This window comes from Limanda limanda, chromosome 18 (genome assembly GCF_963576545.1).
Source record: "Limanda limanda chromosome 18, fLimLim1.1, whole genome shotgun sequence".
Taxonomy (NCBI): Eukaryota; Metazoa; Chordata; class Actinopteri; order Pleuronectiformes; family Pleuronectidae; genus Limanda; species Limanda limanda.
Window position 1 is genome coordinate 11,427,293 of NC_083653.1, and position 18,886 is coordinate 11,446,178.

An 18,886-nucleotide genomic window follows, 5' to 3' on the forward strand; every position below is an offset into this window, starting at 1 on the left:
GTGTTCCTCTGTTGTCGGCTAATGGATCGTTTGAGTCATTTCTTCATCACTGCTCCGCTTAACTCCCACGTTTTGTTTACAGCAGCAGCAGCAGTGTTGGTCGGCTGCCATGTAATATGCCAAGAGTCGACTCAGAGCTGCTGCTGCTGCACGTCTCACATTCTGACAGATCACAGTGGGAGAAACACGTGGAACTCATTTTAATGAAGGCTCTTTTTCTGTTGAGCTGCTTCAGTGTCACGGTGCTGGTTTCAGCATGTGTCGACTCAGTCGGCTCACTCGGGACTTAGTGGGACACGTGACTAATGAGCCACAGTATCAATCTGAGTAACGTGTGTGTATCCATTAATCAAGCTGTAAGTTAGTGTTTATGTGTGTGTAGGTATGTTTATATATGTGTTGATCAAGTTTTAGACTTGAGACCCCTGTGTGCATGTGTGCGAATATACATTATGTAAGATTGTGTATATATATATATTAGGGCTGGGCAAGTTAACTCGTTTTAATCGAGTTAACTCAAGTGATGAGTTAACTCGATTAATTATTTTAACTCGCATTAACTCAGGTTTGATTATTTATTGTTTTATTGTGAAAGTCAGGCTTTTATTTTGTGAAAGTCTGTTGCTGACTGCTGCGGAACCGGAAAAAAGAAAATAATTGGCGGATAAACAACCATGGATAAGGGTAAGGAGCTTTTACATGGCCATTTTCATTTTAAAGTTCTTCCAGACGGCGGAGTCGACAGAACCAAAGTTATTTGTAGCCACTGCCAAGGTGAATTTTCTTACCACCGGAGTACTTCCAGTCTAAAATATCACCTAAATGCAAAACACACAGTTGATATCAGCAAATCATTCAACGAAACAGCGAGTGGAGCGAGGCTTCGGCAGACTACGTTATACGCAGGGAGGAGTATACATTTTTCATAACGAAGAGGATAACATTAATGCCCTGGCAGTGGCATTGAGCTTTAATTTTGTATTTGTTTGATAACATTGTTAAGTTGAGATTTACACTGAATATTTTATTTAACTGCTGCTGTATTAAATGCTGATGTTAAAAGTGTTTGCACAACAAATGTTATGGCACTTTCGTTCATATGGCAGAACATTGAAAATAAAATTGCGCTATACGCTACTTTTTAATTGATTATTGGATTTTGTGTATACAAATGCGATTAATCGTAATTAATCAGGGAAATCATGCGATTAATCCAATTAAAACTTTTAATCGTTGCCCAGCCCTAATATATATATATGTATATATAATTGTGTGTGTGTGGGGGTAGTACAGATTTAAACATGTGTTAGCTGTTTATGTCTCCTGCATGTTCCCTGATAAGCTGCTGTCTGTCTGTCTGTCTTCTGTTTGCTGCTGGACAGATCATCTTCACTGGGTTTTACTCTAACAGCAGCTGCTGAAACAAAGATATAAAAGCAACTCTTGTGTATATGTAATAATCAGTTTGGTGATAACCTGTGGGTGTTATTGCTATGAACGATCCCTTTCACTTCACACAGCAATTTGACCTGTTGCTATTATATGCTATTTCCAGTTATATCCAGTATTTCCAGTACGTCATTCACATTAATGTGATGATTCTTAAATGAGATGTCGAGTCTGTGCCAGTAAGAGAAATGAGAAGCAGCCTGATGTCGGACATTCAATGAAATGAATCCCATTTGTGTTTATTTGAAATTCCTCACTTAAGGCATTTATGAGACACTGCATACGGACAAGAATGGACACTTGGGGGATATAGGTTCTAATTGATGGGTTCGATGATGGTGTCATGGCAAATCGGCAACCTGAAAAATATCTCACTTGCATATAATAGTCATTCACAAATAGTCCAATTTAAATTATTGTTCTTCCCTATTGTTCCTTCCATGGAAACTAAATGACACACCACACATTGAAAATGGCAAAAAAATAAAGTCTACCTCTATATATTAACGTTTGCAATTCTAGCCTCGTATTACAGCCACATTAGAAAAATAAGAACAACTATTTCACACTCACATGCTTGCTAATAGTGTTATATATTTTTTCAAGTAAAAAACAAACCAAAACATGAATGGGCTAATTTCACAGTCAATAGTAAATAGTTGGAGGAAGGTGATTCTACAGTCTCGAAAAATACACGTCCCCAAGTAAAGTTATATTTCTGATATGTAGCAGAATTGTGGGGGGGGGGGGGATTATTTGAACATGCCCATGTATAACAACGTCTGTCCCTCCTGAATCAGAAATAAGACAGTGATGCTCTTTCCATCCGTCGAACCGAATCCTAAACGTGCCAACATGTCGCTGTGTGTGTATGATTGTGCTTTTCCCTTTAACCACACAACCAACTAAAATGCTTGTGCATGCAGTTTTAGTGTTAAAATGTTTTTTTGACAACATTCTTGTATTCTTCACTTTTTATCCTGAGGGGTTTTGGCCCGAAATGGAAAAAAAAAAGAGACAATACAGTTAAAGTTGCAGGAGATTATTTAGCATCACAACCTCATTATTCAATATAGTTTTAAGGGGTGTAAAACAACTCCAGTACTATTCCACAGCACATTGCTCGTAGTACACACATTAGTAAATTCATCTGATGTCATGCCGTTACCAAATGCAAAGAGAAGCACAGTACTGGCTCTTTACGAGGACTCATCTTTTTAATGAAAGCTGCACTGTGTCGTCTTCTCAGCGCAGATTTTAAAGTTGAGTTTTAAGATAAAAGAAGCTCAACAGTCAAACCATCTCTGTCACGTGATATGATTGTTATCAGAATGCTGTAAATCAGTTACATTCATGTCATTTAATTTGAGTTTACAAAACAAAACGTTTGACTTAAGCTTGTGGCACCGACGACTTTGATAAAAACAGCAATGATCTTTTATCAAACAGATAGAAGAAACTACACGGTGCAACTTAACAGTTCGGGGGGGGGGGGGATATTGTGCACGAGTTCCATGTACATGTATTCAGGAATATTTGGTTGAACAGGATATGTGTATTCTGTTAGAGGGAACTGTTAAAATAAGCACGCAGTAAAAGACAGAACCAGAGACAGTGAAAAGACTTCGACATTAAAGAACATCTGACATTGACACAGCGACAGAGGAGAAGACAAACTATAAACAGACTCATCCACTTAATCCAAAAGGCATCAGACAATTTGTTTTTCGTTACTGTGCGAGATTCTACAAATTAACAATTAGCAGCCTCTGAAGACGTCTGACGAAAAAACACTAAACGACCGACACGCTAAAACAATATAAAGGCTCTGTGAGAATTGACAAAGAAACAATTGCTGGTAGCTTAGTTCTGCTGTGTTATATTTATACAATCTCAAGTTTGTAGCACGAGTGTATAGTCTGACCTCCCTCCCGAGACATATACTGCATATCCACTCCTGCTTCCTTTCTGTGAGTCGGGCCTCCGCCTCCCATCCCTTTCCCCACCTCGTCGTCCTCGTCGTGGCCAGTCATTGGAACCTTGACCCAGCCGTCGGTGGCCAGGCCGTGTTTCTTCTGGTGCCGCTTGTAATTGTCCCAGTGGCCGGTGGTGTAGCCGCACTCCTGACACTTGTACGGCTTTTCTCCCGTGTGCCGCAGCATGTGCCGCTTCAGGTTCATGCTCTGGTTGCAGCTGTAGCTGCACACGGCACACTGGAACGGTTTGGCGCCCGAGTGCACCCGCTGGTGGCGCTTCAGGTTGGCCAGGTTCCCGCAGGCGTAGTCGCACAAATGGCACTTGTAGGGTTTCTCGCCCGTGTGCACTCTGTGGTGACGCTTGAGGTTGTCGAAGTGCGCCGAGGCGTAGTCGCACTGTGGGCACTTGTACGGCTTCTCGCCGCTGTGAGTTTTCATGTGGCGTGCCAAGTGGTTGGGGTAGTGCGTGAGGAAGGGGCAGGCGGCGCAGGTGTACACCTTGTCGCTGCGCTCGCCGGGGCTGTTGGGAGACGACGAGCTGTCTTTAGTCAGCATCTCAAGGGTGCACTTGGCACAGATCTGGGCTGAGGAGCCGTCCTCGTCCTCCAGGACAATGCCACACAAACGGCAAGTAAAGGGAAAAAGTGACGGGGGGAGGGTGGCACCGTCTGAAACGTCTCCTCTATTTGTCCTGTTTCCCTCGGTGCCCGTGGCCGGCAGCACAGGCGGAGGCTGGCGGCTCGGAGCAGGGTTAGAGGGCGGGATGGGGGGTGGCGACGCCCCCTTTAAGCCATCGAAGGCCGACAGGAAGTCGTTGTTCGGCGCTCCTAAATTCAGGTTCGACGTCGGCCTTTCCACCGCTGAAACTTCACACAAAGACATAGGATATATATTAGTTATAAATAGTAAAACTACATCTATAGCACTTATTAAAACAAGTTTACAAAATGCTTTACAAAATAGATGGGAATAAAAGCACAGAAAAATAAATATAAAATGTAAGAAAATAACAAAATGATTTCCTATATCTATATAAAAGATTATGGTTGTAACAGCTGTGGTTATGGAGAACAGGTATCATTTAGAAACGCATACATACCCTTCGCTGAAGCACCAGGCTCTTCTTCATTGGGTCTTTGCCCGGTCACATGCCTCTTCAGAATACTGGGGCCAGGGGGGGGTCTCGGCAGAGCCTCCTGTCCCATCCCAGCAGAGGGCACGTGCATGCGCTGGTGCCTCTTCAAGTTGCCGAGGGAGCTGCACGCAAAGGTGCAGCTGTCACACTTGTACGGCTTCTCCCCGGTGTGGATGCGCAGGTGACGCTGCAGGTTCACCAGCTGGGCCGAGGCGTACGTGCACAGGGGGCAGTTGTAGGGCTTCTCCCCGTTGTGGGTCTTCATGTGACGCTTCACGTGATTGGCGTAGCGCGAGGAGAAGCCGCAGAGGTGACACGAGTGCAGCTTGGCCAGCTTGTCCTCAGCGGACAGTCCCTTGTCGTCCATCTCGTCGTCGTCGTCGTCGTCGAGCTGCGAGTGGGAGCCCGGGCGGATCCCGCTCATGCCTCCGAAGGGGGAGCAGAAGTCTGTGGCCTTGGCGTCCCTGGAGGCTTTGCAGCACCTGAGGCAATACGGGCCGACGAGGTCGATGCCCGGTCCCAGGGGCTCGTCGCGGAGCTGACCGCAGCCTCTGCAGGACAGGTAGGGGGGGAAGCCGGGCTCCGACTGGGCCCCTCGGCCCTCGTCCTCCCGCCCGGTGTCCGTCGTGCTGCGAGAGTTGTCGGTTTCACTTTCCATGCTGAGCTGGCCGTAGGCAGGGCTCTCCTCATCACCCAGGGGATACACAGAGAAACCAATCTCAGCAGCTACCTCTGTGCAGGGGAGACAAACAGGGGGGGGGGATGATTCCAGACGCTGCACACGTCTGCAGCCGAGACACTCGATCGGGTCTCAGTGCTGCACTACTGACAATGAAACAAGTCGTGTACTACGAGACTACTAGAGGTTTAGATTTGCAACCCTCCCGTCTCTCTGCATTATACAGGATGACCTTGATCAAACAGACACTCTCATTCAGATTCTCTTATGAGAAGTATTATAGTAGAAATAAGCACGGTCCAGAGAGAAGACGCTCAACAAGCACCAGAGACATTCACAGATAAATCAGTCACATTAGGTCAAACACAAGAAGCAGATGTTCAGCTAAAATTAATCCAAATCCTAAATTAGCAGTATTAAATAAATGAGGGTGGGGAAGTGGTGACATGATTTAATAAAATGCCATTTGAAAAAAATATAAGAAATCAAGTCAGAGTTTAAAAAAAGCCATTCTAAAGTCATAATAGTTACACAGACATAACAAACAAATGAACAAAACTAAGAAGTTGATCCTTTAAAATTCTGGACTCCCCCTCAAACAAATGCAAGTTAGATTGTTTAATCACGTCATAACAATGCAATTAAAACACCTCAAGCCACCGTCCAGTTCAAACCTTTGCAAAAACTCTCACTCAACTACTATAAACAACCAGCCAAGAAAAACACGTCCTCCTGAGCCCGAACTTCAGGACAGAGAATCTTCTCAGGGGAAAAAAACCTGAAAGTAAGAAAAGTGAATTTCCAGAGAGACGGTAACATTAGATACTCACAGCTCTTTTGAGGAATTTTCAGAATAAAGAAAAGAAAAAATGCACTTTTTCCACGCCGGTAGAAAGAAAAGCTTCACAGGGTTTTTCAAAAGGCAGCGGACGCTCTCCAGCTCCGGTGCGTCCCGGCGTCTGAGAGCCAACGAGCCAGATGGAGAAAAGCAGCTTCTCTCTCAGAGGCAGAGGCAGGATGTGAGGAAGGCGAGAGGCGAGCTGCCCTTTTATCCTGCCCCATGGAAACCCCCCCGTGGATGATTACCGTGCCTAATGATAATGATGATGACTATAATGGTGAGGCTGCTGATGATGATGATGATGAGGGTAGATGATGATGATGATGATGATGATGATGATGATGATGATGATGATGATGATGATGATGATGATGATGATGATGATGATGATGATGATGATGATGATGATGATGATGATGATGATGAACGGTAATGGCAGTGGGGTTGTGGGAGCAGAGGCAGCAGCAGCAGATGATGATGATGATGATGATGATAAATAAATGCCCTCTTATAATGGTGTCCTTGATGGTAATGGTCCTATTTTTTATTACCCTCATACAATAATGGTGTCTCAGCTCCTTTCTCTACTTTTCCGTTTTTTCAGATCACTCTCTCTCTCTGACAAAGAGGCGTGCTGGGGAAATAGGAGCTGGTGGAGCCGTCTCTCTGACTGCTGCACAGAGGGGCTACTCTTCATCACGGAGAGAGCCGGCGGTGAGAGTCCTCTCCGCAGAACCACCGCTCCACAAATGAAGCCACAGCTCTACTTTCCCTCAGTGGTTCAAATAAATTTAAATAATTTTCATCTTTGATTCATCCCATGTCCTCGTGGTAATGGACAGGAAGTGCAAACGAGGGCTCACACATTAAAAGACGGTGCCATTGGTCTTTCACCAGAGTGTAGGAACTGGATTGAAATGCACTATAATGGGCCAGGATGTGATCCGCCCATTCCCATTTATTGTATAATCAATGGGCACATTTGCTATATGTGGGATAACATGTCCATGAAATATACCAACAAATAACAATAAGCAGAGGAGCAAACATGCAACATTCGTTAACAGAGAAACACCACAAGTGAATGGACTTTAAAGCCTACAATCATTTACGTTTTCATTAAATTAAACATTATTTCTATGAGCAGTGTTCTGCAATAACCATTCAAGGTAATTCAGTTAAGTTTTTGTCTGCGTTGCTAGGACGACAAAGCAACAGCTACTCAACAGATTTACATGAGATTTTGTGGAGGATGACCTCAGGACGAACCCAATAAATGTTGGTTTGGATCCAGATCAGGGGGCGTGTCCTGGATTTGTTTTTCTACTTGCTGTAAAATTGTGAGATTTCCCCGATTTTTCATGATTTCTCAAGATGGAAAACATCTGGTATGTGTAGGGGTCTGATATTTATGAGTGGGTTCAATTTGGTGAAGGTCCAAATAGAAAATCTGGATCTAGTGAATTTAGATGTGGTTTCCTTGGCGGAGGTGTGCTAGTTATATTATATATTTATGTATTCATATAGTAGATTTCAATGTTATTACAGTGCTACTGGCAGTGAGTCAGTGTCTGGCTGGCTCCATTTTGTCTACAGTATCTGGACATGAGGGATTTCCAGGACACAATGCAGAATGTAATCCAGCATTGCTGTAATTTTAGTAAAATGCCAATAGTTTCACTGTTTACTGCTTACGCCTGACACTCTGATCAGCTAATAAACGCTAATGCCAAAACGAACATTTCCTACAGTTTATCGTTTCATTTAAAAATGTGCAACTGGTGGCTTTTATTGTGAAACAGTCACAGGAAACAGAGTGTATGTATCACAAGGTAAAGCCCTGATCACGATCTATAAAAAAAATGCTTTGACAAAGCGAGACACAAACGCAAATGTTTTGTCTGTGGAGCAGCTTGTAACGTTGTAGGGTTTAATGGAACAAGCAGGAGCAGCCTGATGAAGTGCTGCAGGCAACAGGTTGAAAACCAGATTGTGGTTGTGATAGAACAACATGAGTTTGCTGAGCTAAACTAAAGACAGATACACACGTTGTGCCTCTGCTGTATCTTTGACAAGGTAGAACTAGTCGGTGTTTTATCCTGTTGTATTAAAGCAACGCTATGCAACTTTTTTTTTACCTTAAAGTGGAAGCAGAAAAAATGGATTTTGATTAGGCATTGACCTGGAACAGAGAGAATTGTGTCACTTTCATTTCCACACCTCACACTGAATGTTTCTTCTTGCTCTATGTAATATTGGTGAGCAGGTACGATCTCCTGTGAGGAGTGTGGAGCTGACTGATGGTCACAGCTTTAGTTGTCAAGATCAGGGCCAGCAAGTTAGAGAGTAATGCTGAACTGTAGGTCTGTTAAACTGAGTTGGAAGTCATTCAAAACCAGCATTTATCTCCAATACTCAGCAAGGAAACATTTAAAATATCACATTCTACACAGAGTTTGGTTTGTTTGTTACAGCAACAGCTCCTCTGCTTCAGGGAGCCGGGGATCATGGGTAAAATCCATGGTTCAGTTGTGGGAGTTAGTGGGACTACACAGCCAACACATTGATAGGTTTTGTTTTTCTATATGAAAACCACTTTTTCCTTCAGACACAGACCCCAACAGAATCTATCACCACACATGGCTGCAGAGGGCGCTGTTGCTCAGTAAAAGTTGCATAGCATTGTTTTAAACTGCACTTGCTGTTACCATGGCAACCACAGTTGTTGCCAGATTAAACGGCACGGATATTTCAATGAACTTTAAATGTTCAATGTGTAGAATTTAGTGACAGCAGAGAAGTTGAACATTACAACCACCTGAATACTCTAATCCAACCCACAGGAGCATTAAACACTGGATTATTGAAAAAAGCAAAGCTGATTACAAACCTGAGAACTTGTCCAGGCCTAAAATCTTGTTGTCATGATCACCAAACTCAAGGTCTTGTCCGAGAAGGAAGTCTGTGTCTAATGAGAGGTTTCCAGGAGCTTCAGTGGTTACAGCATCTTCAGAATCCACTAAAGTTATAGAAAAGAGCCAATAAACATAATTAAAATCATTAATATCACTTCACTAACAGTTGTAAAAATTGTTATTTATTAATAAATGTTGCATGAAAACTTTTATATTGTTGACATGTAAAAGCAGAAAGCATATTTTCTGAGAAAAACAACAACACTGAAGCAACTTGAGTTACTGTGTCGGGATACAACACAATCAGATCAATCAGAATTATTTAGTAAACCTTAATCCTAAACCCTAACCTCTAATTTACCTGTAGTTAATAGTCTAAAATGTTTAATATCGTTGGTCTACTTATTAAAAAAACAAAATCTTGATTTCTTAGTCTTAAAACAAATGACAGACAAAGCATTGAGTGCCGACATCAATCTGAGCTGAAAGAGGTTTATGATAATAAGAATGCTGCTATAACCCACTGCAGATTACTCAGAGAGGGAAATGACATAACGCTTCTCTTTTTATGTCGAAGAGCATTTCATGAGAAAAACAAATGAACCACTGACTGATGACAAATTGAACAGTTTTACTGCAGCTACAGCTAATGACGCCTGAAACATTAAAATTAGCCTCTCAAGCTTGATGGAATCAAAACAACTATCGCACAGCTGTCACTCCGCAATCAGGCCAAGTCAAGGACACAGTCAGGCTCAGCCCCTTTCAGGCGAATCTTTATATACCAGCCTCATGCTGCCATCTACTGGTTGTTTTAGTGTCTGACATTTGATGACAATAATATTCATGAGGATGCAGGATGTTTGTTCTCACAGAGCCACACCTCATATTAGATTAATGTGTGGTTATTTAACAGCTCAGACAATTGCAATCCTGCTATTAAATGCTGGGCCGAGGGAATTACATTACTTGAAAAAACTATGACCGCAAATAGGAACACTACCATGAATCACAGTAGTGAGTCATGATGATTACATCTCCTCAGCCAATTTGTTGTGGGTTGGTGAAGCTAGAAAGTATTCAAACAAATACCATCCTTGTGAGTATGGATTGCTCACCCTAGTGAGAAGTTGCAGGGTCTGTAGCATATGAACTCCACATGCAGCAAATTAAACTCTGTATGCATGGTAGTAATTTCTATTTAATTCCAAAGCATCTAGGAGACAGATTCCAATGCAATAAAGAAAGGAATTTGCTCATAACGAGAAGTTGTAGTTGTAACTGTGTTTATAGAAAATAAATAACTCAAAACAGGACTTCCTACGCAACAGTGTGTCGGTATGATGCACATGAAACACTTCCAAGCTCTCAGTCAACAATGCCTGGTGCCCCGATGTGGAGAGAATAACAGGAAACACGTGCTAATCATTCAGGCCAGCATTCACATGGACTAATCACTGTTAGATGAGTTATTGTTTCAGCGGCTCAGTTTTGCTTTGACTTAGAAGTTTGAAAACAACAGCAACCTGTGAACACGACACTTACACTTGACTGGCTGTGGATTCTGCTGTTTTTTTCTTGGCATCTTCCAGTCAGCCTCTCTCTGTTTTGCAGCGCCTTCTTGCAGACTGCGACAACCATCAGCTCATTCTCGTGGGTTTGGAGGATATTCTGTAGTCGTACTACAGATGCAAGACAGAAGACGAGACGTTAGATGAAGATAGGGCTGCATATAACAATAAATAAAAAACAAACATTAGCATGCAGATTCTTTTGCACAATTCACTGTTACTTTGTTTTATCAAATTAAATTTCTTTCAAAAAAGTAACCGTTTCCTAAAGCCTGTGGTGATATCCTCAACACGCATTTTTGTCTCATTAACAATTAAAAATCAATTCAGATAAAATGTTCCATCAATTGGGGACTAAGAAAAGGAAAATACTTTAGAATCTGTGGAATTCTTCCTTAAAAACGATACAAATATTATAAAATGCTCGTTATATCATTATTATAGACATGACTAAGACACCAGAAAAGCTATTAGGAGGACATTTCATGATGTCAAAAGGTAGAACAAACTCAATCAAACGCAGACTTATGTTTAGAGCTGTGCATGAATGGAGTTTACGTTCAAGAGACGTCGCACAAGAAACAAGAACAGAAAAAATGTAGTTTCGGAATCTTATGTTGAGTGAACTTTGTACAAATTTAGCCGTCAGTGGCATAATAATGCTTTTTTATAAATGTGATAGTTGTATTGTAAGAGGTTTATCGAGTATGTGTGAATGTTTGTCTCTCTAAGTGTGTGATTGTGTGTCTGTGAGTGAGTGTAGTCTTGTGCAATTATGTCATGACGTAGGTTGTAATGACATTATTGTCAAATGTACAGCTTTTGTGGACCTGAATAAGAACAGCCGATGGGGGATCCTACTAACTGACTAGACTGAAAGATGAGGTGATCAACTGATATCATGTCAGACCTAAAATCAAATCAAAACAAACCAGATTGCAGTGATCACACTGTTTTCTGGATTTGATCGAGTACCCATTGTTCTGAACAGCAAGACTACAGTGATGGTGTCATCTAAATAAAACCACTGCTCATAAACAGTGAATAACAGATAAGTTGTCATAACTATAGTGAAACATGGGTGCGTGTTCGTATTTATATCACCCTGTATTTAAATTAAACATCTCACAAGTCCTTATGAATCATTTACATCAGATCCATTGTGTGCTACAGTGAAGCTTAATGGGGGATATTTGCATAAAAAAGTAATTAACACGCTGCAACAAAGCATTTCGCACAAATACACGGATTTGAACGCGATCTCTCACGGCTAACACACAGTCCAAGACACACGTGTCACTGGGGCGGTGGGAGCTGCTGGTTTCGGACACTGTAAACAAACAGGAAACCCACAGCGAGCCACCGGGCTACCTTAACAAAATGGCTAACCCATTAGACAGAGAGCAATCAAGCGAGTCAGCTTCGCACAGACGTGTCTCCGTGTAGCCCCGCTTGCTAGCTAACGTCGCCGCTGCACAACAAGGGACGTGTCAGCGGCTTCTGTGGGGAAAGTGGGTGAACTGGTGCGGGGCCAGTCACTGGGGAAGACCGACCAGTGACCGACCAGTGGCATCTCCAGAGGGAAGAACCAGCCGCGGGTGTGCACGTTAACCTGCAGCTACGTTAGCCCGAGCGGCTAATGTCAACTTCGCCGCTTAGCTTCTCATGCTAACTCACCTAAAACACGTAAATCTTCCTGCGGGCGGAAGTGCTGTCTGTGGTCGGGGAACGAGCCATCCGCTGCGGGATGTGTGTCCTCACATGCAAGACGCCGGGAGATCCGCCATTTCTTCATGAGCCGCGGTGACAAAGAAAGGCAATTAATGCTATTTTTCATAACTTAATTGATTTTCTCGTTCGCCCGCGATCCAGCTGCAGCGGCACCGCCACGTCCGGTCCACGGCCCTTCAGAGTAAGAGCGAGAAAGCTAATGTCATACAAATACTAATAACTTTATTTATAAAATCAAGACACGCAAACATAAGAGAAATGACAATCAGCGGGATGCAATGTGACAAGGGGAGCAGACACGCACGTTTAGGTGGTGATAAACAAGGTAGTGTTCACATTAAATGAATAAATGTGGAGTTGTGTCACACAGGGTCAATAATTATTGGATGTAGCCACAGAAGAAAACGGCTGGAAGGTAATTATCTCACCTTGTTTACTTAAAGAACCTCATGTAATTACTTTACTGAAGGCCTTGTTTTATTTATAAGTCTGTACAAAAGTTACTTACAGTGGGTTACTTATTTTAACTAGATTCCTTCCAGCTCTCTGCTTTTATTCTGAAGGCCTGATGGGCTCACAGGACGCTGTGTTGTTGTTGGAGATTTGAACCTTGATTCTGTTGTAAACATTTCTGTTCCGTCTGTTGGGTGTTTCCGCTTCCGAAAATAATTTCCGGTTGCTGTGCCGCACTGAGTCATGGTACTTGTAGTTCTTAGAGATAATCACAGAAATGTCCTTGTTATGATCTTGGTTAGTGAGTTTTTTTTACAGTTCTGGGGCTGGTTGTCTGTATTTAAAATAAAAAAAATGTAAAGATTGAAATGTTATGATAGACTAATAGAGTTGTGGGCAGAGCAAATAATGATTTAGCAAACCTATTAACCTTAAACATTAAAATAGAAAACAATATTTCTCTGTTTTTTGACATTTTACCTCAGGATTGCATCTACATTTTACAACAGTAATAAAACATTATGAACACAAATAAATATTTTCCTCAGAAAGGATTTCTTCACTCCTATACAGTTACAATAACAACAATATAACAATTATACTTACAGTTTAGTAAACACACATGACTTCAGGATTACCTTAAACATTTACATTTATTTTTTACATTGTGTACTTTTATAATACATATCCACGGCTTTACAGTGTGTTACACTGTCTGTTCTATTTTCATCAACATAATCAGGGCAGTGTTTGTTTCAGTGTGAGCACTGAGAGTCTCGGGAGCTTCAGGAGACCCCGAGGAACAGGAAGTGTAACAGAAAACACATCATTTCCCTGTAGTGAGCACTGGATCAACATCATGTACATTTGAATACAAATCATACAAAATTATTTTGCATATTAAATAAATGTATAATCACAAACCCATGTGCATTCTGTGTATATATGCCTGTGATAACAATGCCAGGGCCCTTTGTGTTCACAACTTTAAATCACAATCTTGTATCCTTAGAAACAGTGCAGGTATGTGCTCAACACATAAAATAACCAGCTTGAGTGAAGAGAGCAGTTAGAATCTAACTGCCAACTGTTAGATGAACATACGTATGGATACATGTATATTATTAAGAAACATTTAAACAGTTATATATTATGTCGAAAACAATATACAACTTAAATAAAAGGAGATAAAATAAAAGTGTATTATTGGTTGGACTATTTGGACAGTTTAGTGCATTTATGAATGTGACATTCCCCTTACATCATCATTAGGGTTTAATAATAAAGTCAATCTTTAAATAAAATGTGACTGGGCTTTTATCAATAGGAGATCCTGGGACTGTGCGTCATCCCATTGGTTCATGTCACTGCAGTGTGCCTCCTCTCTCTCTCCCCCTCCCCTCTCTCTCTCCCTCAGTCTGCTGCTGCTGCTGCTGCTGCACAGTGGGTGGGGGGGGGGGAACTCTCTCTCCTGCACCGCGGGGGTCTCCTTCTCTGCACCGGGCCCGGACTCCACCATCACACCCTCCCTCTCTCTGCAGCCTCCATCGGTCGCCAGTGGGGAGAGAGGTGGAAGAGGAAGAGGAGGACACGAGAGGAGGTTTTGGAGGAAGAATTGCCGTGCCACCGTTTGGGTCCTGAAGGGGAGGAGCCAGTTGTTGATCTCTACGCTGCAGAGACGAGGCGCCGCGCACAGCAGAGGTAAGACACCGTTTACGTAATGTGCAATTATAGCGTGTTTTTGTTGCAGACTCTCAGATGCGCATTGTGGACGCACGTAGCGCTGCCATGCTTCGTGTCCCGGAGGTGAGAGATGCACGCCTGCAGGGTAACGGGAACACGGAGGCTGTTAAACATGCCACTCCCTGCGATAGCTGCACTGATGCCCTGGTCAGACCTGCCTTTAAAAATGCATGTGTGTGAAATCTGTCAATGTATACATCATTAAACGAGTGTGGGATCCATCTGATTTAATCACACATTTAACGTCATTTTAATTCACGATTGCAGCAACAAAATGTGCACCTCAGGCCTGCGTGTGGTCTATTTGGTGGGATCATAAAATATATATATATATTTTATGCAAGGTTATCAAGTAAGAATGGATGATTTACACTAGAATAGAAAAGACTTGTGGCACTGCTATTGAATTTTACACCTATACACTTGACTCTAAGGATGCCACATCTAATCCCTTATATTGTCCTTATTCAACAGTATCAAGTGTAGGGGGGGCTACCAGAGGTCACTAAAAGAAAGAAACAGTGTTGAGCAGCACATGGTGCAGACAGAGAGTATTTTGGGTCAGGGATGCTAGTATTTGTGTGTGTGTGTGTGCGTGTGTGTGTTTAGTTACCTCTTAAGGACCTTTTCCAGCATAAACACTGACCTTATGAGGACCAGTAGACCTCGTATAGAACAGAGTCTGGTCCTAATCAGGTAAAAACTATTTTCTGAGACACTGGTTAAGGTAAAAGGTAAAATATGAATTATGCTTAGGTTAAGGTTAGGGTCAGCCATGCATTGATCATGGTCAAGAGTAGGGATAAGGGTCTGTATGGCTGAACACAAAGAATGGGAATCAATGCAAAGTATTGCATTGTGTGTGTGTGTGTGTGTGTGTGTGTGTGTGTGTGTGTGTGTGTGTGTGTGTGTGTGTGTGTGTGTGTGTGTGTGTGTGTGTGTGTGTGTGTGTGTGTGTGTGTGTGTGTGTGTGTGTGTGTGTGTGTGTGAGCTGAGGTCACTCTCATGCCTCTGAAACCCGCATTGCTGATGTGGGCTTGTGTCCAGCTAACTGATATTTAATATGGTGTAACATCAGGTCTCCCTCCACCGGGGAACAGAGCTCTACACATGAAAACTGACTGAAAACCAATTGTCTTTTTGATGACAGTGACAGGACAATCGCATCATGGCGAGGTTCTTCCCCATTTTGGCATTTCCGAGGAAAGGGAGGCTGGTTTGAGGCAGATGCTAGTTGTGTAATAATCCCCTCTGTCATTGATATTTCATCTGTCATCCAGCGGAGGGCCATTCCACAGGCTTCCACATGCACCATTTGTGAGAGGCTGTAGAAGTACCTTGAAGCAACTGAGATTCTGTGTAGAAACATGCATGGGATCACAACCAGATTTATAAGAAATGCAACAAAAAGCCAGGTTTGTAAAACTTAATTTCATGGCAGCTCATTTGCATCTGACTCATGTTTGGATGGTCAGATTGAGTTAATCTCATATTCTCGTGACACATAAACAACCATCTGTGCAGGGTCAGGTGCCACAGTCGGCCGCCGCTCCCTCAAAGTTCATCTGTTGTTTTGTTTTCTTGTTGTTGTGTGAACATTTTGTATCGTGGTTATAGTGACCAGAGTTACCACAGTTATCAACATCATTTAAAAAGTGCTGATACTCAAACTAAGGTTATTTCAACAACTTTTATTGTCTAGTAATATATTTATTATTATTATAGATAATAAGCACCATATAACATGATGTCAAATGTGCAACATTACAATGAAGAAGGACATGTATGAATGTGCATAAAAATCACCATTTATGAATGGAGGGATGTGCAAACAATCAGACAAATAGAATGAGTAAATAGGGGAAGTGGAGCGGGAGCAGAGGAGAGAAGGTTGACAGTTTGTTACAATAAATGGAAGAGCCTGGATTTATTAAAGAGAAGACTGCGACCCTAAATCTCTGAGACTTAGATCCAAACATCAGCATTTGGTAAACACATGCAATTTCGTGTCAATAGATGCTAACGGTTGCTTGCTATGGCCTGAGCACCAGCAGCTCTTCTGTTCCTGTGTCAACCAAATCACCACGTTAACAACGTTCATTCACGATTGAAACAGTACAACTAACCATTAGGAGTTTTACAACAGAATACAGTGACTATAAGCTACCATTTGGTTGGAATGTCCCCTTTAAACTCCTGCTCTTCAAACTTCTGACCTGTAATGCAAATCTATGCATGTGTTTGTGCTGCTTCTCTCGCCTAATCTAAATCTGTGTGATGCTGAATCATGTCGGAGGGTAAGAAAACAAGACTGCAGCCAAATCCTCTTCGTATTGTGTAGTGATGTCCAGCGATGCTGTCGGCCAAGAGATGGCTTCTCTGGATGAATTAAAAATGAGGGTTTGCTGCTGTGGAGCCTGTTGTAGTGGAAACGGCTGCCATTACTTTCCTTGTTTGCTATTAAGCAGCTGTAATGTGCAGGAGGTGGTCACAAAGACAAAGAGCCATTTTGGTGAAATAATCCTGAGTTTGGCAGTGAATACACAAATGATTCCACCATCCCTCCTGTAACTGCTCTGAATGATAGATTTGATTATGATAATACCATATTGATTCATTCATGTTTGTTAGTTTGCAATGACGATGCGATGACCACAAAACTTTGTGGAAAGATGTGGTAAAGGTCACGGAAGCACCCATTAAATGTTGGGTTTGGCGACCCAAAGACATTTTTATTTTACTTTCTGGAACATTGTGAAAAAGGACATTTAAAAAAATTATAATTGTGTGAATCTTGATTAAAAAAACAGACATATATCAGGGGGTTGACATCGATGATTGTGCTGATCAATACAAATCTGGATCTAGTGGATTTAAATGGGATTTCATTGGGCTGTAGGGTTTTTTCAGCTGCTATGCTAACAAATATATATACATATATAATATGGCGCTAGAAACCTGTAACTAACATCAACCTACAGCTGAGAATGTAGTTGTATTATCCATACATTTTTAGACCTTGGGCCTTGGCTGAGGTAGGAGCTCGAGAGATTCTAAATTCAGAGGTGAACTTCAGAGCAAATGATCCCTGCTGGAAAACTGCAGAGATTCTCCACAGAGGATTTCTCCTTCAGGACGGATGTGGGTTATTTTTTGTGGGTATATTTTTTTTTAAAGCTCCGACAGAGTGTTTTCTTAAAATGTGACAGGGGATTCACTCGGGCAGTTTCGCTCTCACAGCACATATTTCAGTTTGGACTTCCACCTGAATGGAGGGTGATTTTAGTTTTGTGTCCCAGAAAGAAAGTTCTAGGACAGGTTTTGTGTTTGTCCTCTAATTCTCAGCTAATCCCTCGAGACGCCTTACGAATTTGAATTCCTGTAAAAGCATTTTTTGTTGTATCGGGTTGCTTGTTCTCCGTGGCCGAGAAAGCGAGTAAAACATCAAAGGAGCGGCTGTAGTGTACAGAGAGGAGGTCAAATATTTAAGTGCGTCCTTGGCCTAAGGAGCATTTTACGGTGTACTGTACACACACACACACACACACACACACACACACACACACACACACACACACACACACACACACACACACACACACACACACACACACACACACACACACACACACACACACACACACACACACACACACACACACACACACACACACACACACATCAGCACAATCATTCAAGAGAAAAGAAAACCACTAAGCTGTGAACTGGAGACGTGCCCTTTCTCTCTCTCTCTCTCTCTCTCTCTCTCTCTCTCTCTCTCTCTCTCTCTCTCTCTCTCTCTCTCTCTCTCTCTCTCTCTCTCTCTCTCTCTCTTCTCTCTCTCTCTCTCTCTCTCTTTCTCCTTCTCTCTCTCCCTCCCCCTCTCCCTCTCCCTCTCCCTCTCCCTCTCCCTCTCCCCCTCTCTCTTTCAGAGCAGCATCTGTATCCATCCCTGTTGCTGTTGTTAACCATGCTCCCCTGAGCTTTGTGAGGGACGTTAGGACCTTTCTCTCTCTCCGCCTACTGTCTCGTCTTTAGATACATGAGAATGAAAGATGTCATTAAGTAACTTATTTGATACTCTGTTGCATCTCCTTGATATTTGGGAGCGACAATGATAAACTCCCCAGAGACGTTTGATGGAGGTTGTCCACACACTTGTCTTTGTGATGACTGAAGTTGTGTTGGTTCAATGATGTTAAAGACATTGAAATGAGGCCATCCCTAAAAATGTTGGCTTTTTTTTAAAGATAGAGTATAGATGCAGTTTTTATTTTAGTTCAGTACGTAAATTTTTCATAAAAAATGATTGTGTGAAATTTGACTAGAAATAAATTGTGATTCTAGTAGAAGCTGAACTTCTGATTAACTCATAACAAAGTCTCTCATTGTT

The 18,886-nt window shown here is 42.2% G+C and overlaps 1 protein-coding gene across 1 annotated transcript; it reads right to left on the reverse strand.

The window, feature by feature from the left end:
* Positions 1 to 1,650: 1,650 nt before the first annotated feature.
* Positions 1,651 to 12,433, reverse strand: znf513a (zinc finger protein 513a). The gene is made up of 5 exons (XM_061091441.1): positions 12,244 to 12,433; positions 10,541 to 10,677; positions 8,971 to 9,099; positions 4,525 to 5,292; positions 1,651 to 4,291 (listed from the first exon to the last, which is right to left on the reverse strand). Exons 2-5 carry the CDS (start codon positions 10,578 to 10,580, stop codon positions 3,333 to 3,335), a joined length of 1,896 nt encoding a protein of 631 aa, XP_060947424.1. The 5' UTR covers positions 10,581 to 10,677; positions 12,244 to 12,433; the 3' UTR covers positions 1,651 to 3,332.
* Positions 12,434 to 18,886: the final 6,453 nt, after the last annotated feature.